The sequence below is a fragment of the Colobus angolensis genome, unplaced genomic scaffold (assembly GCF_000951035.1).
Source record: "Colobus angolensis palliatus isolate OR3802 unplaced genomic scaffold, Cang.pa_1.0 Scaffold102, whole genome shotgun sequence".
Classification (NCBI taxonomy): Eukaryota; Metazoa; Chordata; class Mammalia; order Primates; family Cercopithecidae; genus Colobus; species Colobus angolensis.
In genome coordinates this window covers 748,880-758,016 of record NW_012111142.1, presented here as the reverse complement: position 1 = coordinate 758,016, position 9,137 = coordinate 748,880, and the positions used below count along the sequence as shown (strand labels likewise).

Genomic DNA, 9,137 nt, shown 5'->3' with positions numbered 1-9,137 from the left:
GGTCTTCTGTGTCGCTCGCGCTGGGAGTTGGAGACTGGAGCTGTTCCTATTCGGCCATCCAAATTTTTATATTTTTAGTATCTTTATGTAGAGATGGGGTTTCACCATGTCACCCAAGCCAGTCTCAAACTCCTGGGCTCAGGCAGTCCTCCCACCTTAGCCTCTCAAAGTGCTGGAATTACAGGCATAAGCCACCATGCCCGGCCAGACATATATGTTTTTTAACCTTTCCACCAAAATTATTTACCCATGGGACGGGTGTCCATTTTAAGTTGTTTCAAATGAATGAGACAGTATTATATACTGTATTTTCCCAGGGGAAAATAGTTATATGTTGGCAAACTAAAATTTTGTTGTATTTGATAATATGCTGTTGTAATTTATAATTTATAATAAAATATAATTTATGTTTATAATATAATGTATAATTTATAAAATAATTTATAATAAAATAATTCATTTAAAACAACCTAAATAAAATAAATGTATAATAAAATAACCAAAATAAAATAAACTTGTTGATTCTGCCTTTAGCCCCTGTAAGTAAAACCACTCTTCATAAGACTGGAATTGCAAGCAGCATTCTGGATGTGATCTCTCAGGGAAATGAATCACAACACACATTGGAAAAGTGTATTGCTCATTCTCCACCTTTTGGTGATTATGCACAGGTAAATAATTCCCAGGTTCTGAGGATACCCAGAAAAATTGGTTCAACTATATATTGAATTCACTGAATATGAAATTGTGGTTCCTATATTATTAACATAGGAAAATCAAATTGCACTGATCTATGTATTTCTTACTCATCATTTGAAATTTGGGAATGTGTTCAAGACATTATTTAGTATCATTTTGCACTAGATATTTACCTCTCATTGTTTACCTAGTGGTTGGCAAATTACAGCCCATAGACCAAATCTAGCCCACCACCTAGTTTTGTAAATAAATTTGTATTGTAATACAGCCAAGTCCATTCATTAACATATTGTCTATGGTGCTGAAATGCTATAATAAAAGAGTTGAGTGATGACAACAGAGACTATGTGGCCTGCAAGATTAAATATTTACTATCTGGTTCTTTATAGAAAAATGCTGCTAACCTTTGATTTGCACTAGTATAGACCTGAGAAACCCAAGGGAATGTCTCTGTTCTTCTCCACTGTTTGTAGATGTAGAAAGATGATCATATTTACAGACACTACTGTGCTAACTTCTGAACCAGTCAATCAATAACATAAAAGTATTATGTTCATAAGATGTCCTGTGTCATTACTTAAATATGTCAGCTTTGCTTTGGCCCTTCTTCAGCTTACTCTTAGTGGTGTAAGCTGAGTATATGTCATGTTAGCCCTGTGTGATTATGGAATCATAAGAGTCTTATAATTATCAGTTCTGACTCTTACTGTCCTAGAACAACCAGCTTCTTCTCAGCTCTATCCTGTTTGTTGGAGCCTTGTCTCCACTTTGATTTTCTTGGAGCAGCTCTGTGTTTGCCTGACCTGTCTCTAATAAACTTAGAAAAGAAAACCACTTAGAACAATTGACACCTGATTATGCCTTTTTAAGAGAGTACTAGAAATAGCCCAAGTTCTGTAAAAATGGTGCAGCAGGATGTTAGTGAAACATATGACATGTCTTATATACCTGGGACAAGATGGGAAAATATGGGTTGGGTAGATGATGTAATTAGGTGACAGTATATCTGTATTTAGAGAACAGTGCTCACAAATTGCTGCAATCTGGAAGCATTCTCTTATATTGATTCATAAAACTCATCTTCAGTCCTTTATTAGATAACATTTGAAGTAATGACTTGGATAAAGACATTAATTGGAAAATTTATAAGATATAGTCCTGTACAATTCCAATTTGTTTCTTTTCAAAAAACAAACTTTTTATAAACAGAAGCACAGTAAATTTTTTAAAAATTCATTAAATACATATTTAAGCTTTAAAAATTTTTTGAGCTTACCTTTTATTTCTTTTTAAATTTGCCTTTTTCTTAGCAGTTTTGCTTGTTAGATTACTGTGATTTATTATATACTTATATACACAGAAAGACTTTCTCATTCACACATGGAGAAATTCTGGGATAATGATGCCTTTTTCATTACTGTGTGTCTTCCTGCCTCCACACTTTCTTGCCCAGAGATATGGTGGGGGAAAGAATCCTCCGTGCACTGTTCAGTGTCTCCTTTGACAGTCCCTGCTTCTTGCGCACGCTTGTTCATAAAATGGGATTTGTTCTGTCTCTCATGTTCTTTCTTCCTTATAAACTTAATTAAATGTTACTAATGGAACATTAAAGTAAATGGAATTTAACTAATGGAATACTAAAGTAACTATTATAGAAAAAGGTGGTCATGTATTAGGAATTCCTTCCACTATTTCCACTGCTGGGATGAAGGAAGAGGTCTAAGGGAAAGGAACCAGAAGTGTTTGTTTTCTTTTTAACACTTGCTCTATGCTTTGTGACGTACGTGATTACTATTTCTAACAACCTTGTGAGATTTAAATGACCGCCTTCATGATACAAGTGGAGAAGCATGAAGGGGTAAATAATCTCTCCAAGTTCATACAGTTGGTAAGTGATTTCTTGATTCCAAAGGCCACATTATTTATACCATTGAGAAGTTTCTTCAGGCTTCAAAGTAATATCTGAGAGAAACTGTGTAGGCTGCTCTGCTTATGAATTAGGAGAGATAAATATGTCACGGCATAGAGGGACAAAATAATCTTTATCTTCAATAAAACTATCAGATTTAAAAACCTAATTGGCATTTCCAGTATTGATGATGTTGCTTGTATCATACTATTTCCCTACAGATAACCATTATTAGAACTGGACTAAATATAAATGAAAACCAACTACTTGAAAGCACTAGAGAATGAATGACCAAAAGCAGGCGGAAATGCGAGAATTATTCCTTGAAACATGATAACATCACTGTATGATATTTGTGTTTCTATAGCTTTTTGCCTGATACCACTCCCTAGATGGAGAAAGCTGCAGTCTCACTAGCTTAAGGAGTCAGATGACAGAGTTCAGGACCGTTAGCAAGGCTGTTAAGTGAAGGGGGAAATTGTGGAAAAGAGGGGTTGCATAGGAAGGAGCCTCAAAATCTGTGTGTCAACTTAACCCAAATACAGTTGGCTGGCCCCTAAACTGTGTCTGTGTGAGGGAAACTCCAAGGGACCTGGTAGAAAACAGCTGAAAGGCTAAAAGAACTGAGAAGAGATTCAACTCCTCTCCAGCGCAGAGGAGACAGAGTTTGGAGTTTGAGTTCAGCAAATTTAACTCCTTCTAGAACAAAAATCAACACTCATCAGAGGAAGATAATAGAATCTGTAGCCTCTACAATGTATTATAGTAATCAATATGTCCAGTAGAACAAAATTACTAAATAGTTGAAGAAGCAAGAAAATGTGACACACAATTAAGAGAAAAAGTAGAAACTGACCCCAAGGTGACCCAGATGTTGGTCTTGTAGACAATAACCATAAAACAGCTATTATAAATATTTTTAGGAACTTAAAATAAACTAATAATGAACAGATACGGAATCTCTGCCAAGAGATATAAACTAAAAAATAACAACTTTGGAACTGAAAACTATAGTATCTGAAATAAATACACTGGATGGCCATAGCGGAAGATTGGAGTGGCCATGAAAAAAGGTTCAGTTAACATGAAGACAACACAATCTGAAGAACACAAAGAAAGGAGATTTTTAAAAGCCCAGTGGAACATATCCTCAGGGACCTGAGGGAAAATATAAAGCAGTCTAAAATGGATGTAAATGGAGTCCTGGGAGAAGAAGAGAAAGATAATGGGGCACACATTATTTGAAAAAATAATGGTCAAACATTTTCCAGATTTGCTTCAAAAAACTTACATATCTAACAGGCTCAGAGGTCCTCCTGCATAGCAGGATAAATAAAAGGAAATTTTTACCTAGGCACATTATAGTTAATATGCTGAAAACTATAGTTATAAAGAGATAATCTTGAGAACAACCAGATAAAAACAATGCACATTATCTTAAGACAGGTTTCTCAGTCTTGGTACTATTAACATTTGGGGCTGGATGATTCTCTCTTAAGTGGGAAGGGCTGTTCTGTGCTTGTAGGAGATTTGGCAACATCCTTGTCCTCTAACCTCTAGATTGCCCCCGCCAACACACACACCATTGAGAACCACTGGGTTAAGGCAACAGTAAACATGCAGGTGACTAAAAAAGATTATATATTTTCTCTTAATTTATTTAAAAGCAAAAATTTTAACATATAGGGTTTATAATGTATATAGATATAGTATATTTGATAGCAATAGTGTAAAGGACAATAAGGTAAATGAAATTATGGTTTTGGGGTTATGTTTTACATGAAGTACATCAAAAGTAACTCTAAGTAGGCTATGATAAGTTGTGGAACACATATTGTAATCCATACAGCAACCATTAAAAAATTATACAAAGAGATATAGCTAAAACATGAATAGTTTAATTACAATGAAATTATAAAAACATTTGATTAAGCCAAAATATACCATGAAAGACAAAAACAACTAGGTCTAATAAAAACAAATATCCGAGTGGTAAACCTAAATTGAACAGTAGTTATAATTATATCAAATGAAAACAGACTGCATGCTCCATTTATAACAGATTTTCTTTTTTAATATTAAAAAAGTTTTAATTTTAGGTTTGGGAGTACACGTGAAGGTTTATTACATAGCTAAACACGTGTCACAGGGGTTTTTATTGCATATTATTTCATCACCCAGATATTAAGCACAGTATCCAATAGTTATCTTTTCTGCTGCCCTCTCTCCTCCCACCCTCCACCGTTATGTAGACAGCAGTCTGTTGTTTCCTTCTTTGTGTTCATAAGTTCTTATCATTTAGCTCCCACTTAGGAGTGAGAACACGTGGTATTTGGTTTTCTGTTCCTGCATTAGTTTGCTAAGGATAAAAGCTTCCAGCTCTATCCATGTTCCCACAAAAGACATGATCTCGTTCTTTTTTATGGCTGCATAGTTTTCCATAGTGTATATGTACCAAATATCCAGCCTGTCACTGATGGGCATTTAGGTTGATTCTTTGTCTTTGCTATTGTGGATAGTACTACAGTGAACATTTGTGTGCATGTGTATTTATGATAGAATAATTTATATTCCCCTGGGTATGTACGCAGTAATGGGATTGCTAGGTCTAATGGTAATTCTGTTTTTAGCTCTTTGAGATTTTGCTACACTACTTGCCACAATGGTTGAACTAATTTACACTCCCACCAACAGTATATTAGTGTTCCCTTTTCTCCACAACCTCGCCAGCATCTGCTATTTTTTGACATTTTAGTAATGGCCAATTCTGACTGGTATGAGATGGTATCTCATTGTGGTTTTGATTTGCATTTCTCTAATGATCAGTGATATTGAACTTTTTTTCATATACTTGGCCGCATACGTGTCTTCTTTTGAGAAGTGTCTGTTCATGTCCTTTACCCACTTTTTAATGGGGTTGTTTGCTTTTTTCTTGTAAATTTAAGTTCCTTATAAATGCAGGATATTAGCCCTTTGTCAGATATATAGTTTGGAAAAATTTTCTCCTATTCTGTAGGTTCTCTGTTTACTCTGTTGATAGTTTCTTTTGCTTGCAGAGGCTCTTAATTTAATTAGATCCCACTTGTCAATTTTTGCTCTTACTGCAATTGCTTCTGGTGTCTTATCATGAAATCTTTGCCCGTTCCTATGTCCAAGGAACCATATTGCACTAAAACCGCCAGTAAAATGTTGAATAGAAGCAGTAGAAGTATATATTTACGCCTTGTTGAAACTCTTTTGGAACAGGCACATAGACCAGTGGAAAAGAATAGAGAGCCCAGAAATAAGGCTAGACATCTGCAACCATCTGGTCTTCGACAAAGTTGACAAAAGCAATGGGGTAAAGACTCCCTATTCAATAAAAGGTGCGGGGATAACTGGCTAGCCATATGCAGAAGATTAAAGCCAGACCTCTTCCTTACACCATAGACAAAAATCAGCTCAAGACAGATTAAAGACTTAAATGTAAAACACAAAATTATAAAAACCCTGGAAGACAACCTAGGCATTACCATCCTGGACACAGGAACACACAAAGATTTTATGACAAAGTATGACCCATACACAAAGGGAAAAGTAATTAATAGAAACTGTCTGTAAGGAAGTGGAGACACTGGACTTACTAGACAAAGATTTAAAATATTTTCAAAGGATTAGAGAGAGCCACGTCTCAGGAACTTTTAAAAAGTATGAGAGGCCGGGTGCGGTGGCTTGTGCCTGTAATGCCAGCACTTTGGGAGGCCGAGGCATGTGGATCACGAGGTCAGGAGATCGAGACCATCCTGGCTAACACGGTGAGACCCCATCTCTACTAAAAATACAAAAAGTTAGCCAGGCAATGTGGCAGGCGCCTGTAGTCCCAGCTACTCGGGAGGCTGAGGCAGGAGAATGGCGGGAACCCAGGAGGCAGAGCTTGCAGTGAGCTGAGATTGCGCCACTGCACTCCAGCCTGGGCAACAGAGTAAGACTCCTTCTCAAAAACAAACAAACAAAAAAAAGCAAAAGTATGAGAACAACATCTCATCACATAGAGAATATCAATAAAGAGAGAAATTATTTTTAAAAATCAAATAGAAATTCTATATTTGAAAAATATGGTAACAAATGAAAAATTTACTACAGCACAGCAGCAGATTGGAGCAGGAAGAAGACTCAACAAACTTGGAATGTAGGTCAGTTGAAATGATCCAGTCTGAGAAACTGAAAGAAAAGAGAATGAAGAAAAATGAACTATAACAATGTAGGCAAGGATGCGGAGAAATGGGAATCCTCATACAGTGCTAGGGGTTGGTGGGATATAAAATGGTGCAGCTGCTTTGGAAGAGTGTGGCAGTTTGTCAAATGTTAAAGAATTACCAGATGGCCCCAGGATTTGACTCCTAGGTATATCCAAGAGAATTGAAAATGTGTGTCTATATACAAATGTGTACATGCATTGGCACAGCAGCAGCATTCATAATAGCCAAAAAGGAAAAAACCCAAATGTCCATCTAGTGATGAATGAATAAACAGAATGTGGTAATGTCCACGTGATGGAATATTACTCTTCCATAGAAAGGAATGGAGTACTGATCAATGCTACAACATTGGCGAACCTTGTGAACATTACGCTAAGTGAAATAAGCCAGACAAAAAGTCCACATATGATATTCCATTTATATGAAATATCCAGAATAGGCAAATCCATGGAGAATGTAAGTAGATAGTGGTTACTGGGGGCTGGAGGAGGGAGGAGTTAGGGAGTATGATTAACAGGATTTTTGGGGGGAGGGGAGAGTGATAAAAATACTCTACAATTCAGTTGTGGTGATAGTTGTTCACAAGTTGGTGAACCTTGTGAATCAACAAATTTTGGACTCTTTAAAAAATAAGCTTCAACCGTACTAAACAGAGAATAGCATTTTCATTTAGTGTTTTAGAGATCCTAAAAGTAGCTAGTTATAAGCAAACAGATCAGATTAGAAATCAGTTTTAAATGCACTACCCCTTCCATTTCTCTAGTTAGTTATACAGAATTGCCATTGAGCTGTAGTTACTAATTTTCTCAAAAACTGTATGTCTTGAACATTTGACCTGTGATTGAGAAAACTTAAATCAGAAATAAATTATTTAAAAAATTGTAGTATACATTCTAGCAGTGATAATAGCATTAGAGTCAGCTATGTAAACCTGTCAATATGAATGTACAAATTGAGTTTGAAATTTCAGATTCTGAGGTCCATCTATGTCAAATGGTTGGGAGAAGCCTACCTTAAAAGAGAAGCTTTTAAGCCACTTTATTAAATGTCTATTAAACACCTAAATCTAACATCTAATTTTAATTTGTCAAAGACAAAACATTTCACCCTTCCCCTTTAATTAAAATAGGTAAAATAGGTCAAAATATATCTTAAGCATCTTTCCAGTTTGACATAGTCATTAGTCTCAATAATGTAAAGAAAAAGGTAAGAGTTTTTTCAGCTGTTCAATATGACTGCTTATGTTGTGATTTTTTTTTTTTTTTTTTTGAGACAGAGTCTTGCTCTGTCGCCCAGGCTGGAGTGCAGTGGCATAATCTCGGCTCACTGCAACCTCCACCTCCTGGGTTCAAGTGATTCTCCTGCCTCAGCCTCCTGAGTAGCTGGGATTACAGGCGCCCACCACCATGCCCAGCTAATTTTTGTGTTTTTAGTAGAGATGGGGTTTCACCATGTTGACCAGGCTGGTCTTGAACTCCTGACCTCAAGTGATCTGCCTGCCTTGGTCTCCCAAAGTGCTAGGATTACAGGCCTGTGCCACTGCGCCTGGCCTGATTTTGATTTTTCATTTGACAGTTGCCATACGTGGCAGTTGTCCAGCATGCAGCACAGCAGTGTTATCTGCTTGCACAGTGTGTTCTTGTGTTGCCCTGATTCCAGGGATCTCCCCTGCCAGGAGGCTGACTGCCTGTTTCAGGGAATCAACTACAGAATATATGATGAGATGATGTGATGAGGGAAGAGGAAAGAAAAATGAACAAAAGACCTGGAAAATGCTTGGTCCTTTCATACAGAGCCTAATGCTGCCACCCAGTGGTCAAACAATGCAGGCCGACTTGCCAAAAAGTACATTATACTATGTAATGAATGCTGTGTGGATTTTTGTATGGACCATGATAGATCCGAATGTTGTGACAAACACCTGTCATACAAAATATGTTTTAAAACATAAGCCCACTTTAAACAACAATTATGGGAGCACAGGTTATCTATATATTAACCCTAGACAATAAGTTGGAAAGTACTTTTAAAAAGTGATTTTGGTTAAAAACTGGAATTAAGGAAAGCAAGCTATTGAAATGTATTTTGGCTGGGCGCGGTGGCTCATGCTTATAATTCCAGCACTTTGGGAGGCCGAGGTGGGTGGATCACCTAAGGTCAGGAGTTCAAGACCAACCTGGCCAACATGGGGAAACCCTATCTCTACAGAAAATACAAAAAATTAGCCAGGTGTGGTGGTGCATGCTTGTAATCCCAGCTACTCAGGAGGCTGAGGCAGGAGAATCGCTTGA

The 9,137-nt window shown here is 36.8% G+C and overlaps 1 protein-coding gene across 1 annotated transcript in view; it reads left to right on the top strand.

The window, feature by feature from the left end:
- Window positions 1-9,137, top strand: part of RAVER2 (ribonucleoprotein, PTB-binding 2) — a 96,152-nt gene that overhangs the window by 78,144 nt on the left and 8,871 nt on the right. The window contains exon 11 of the mRNA XM_011940807.1: window positions 535-671. Within this exon, the coding sequence (XP_011796197.1) occupies window positions 535-671 (137 nt within the window). The remainder of the gene's footprint in view (window positions 1-534; window positions 672-9,137) is intronic.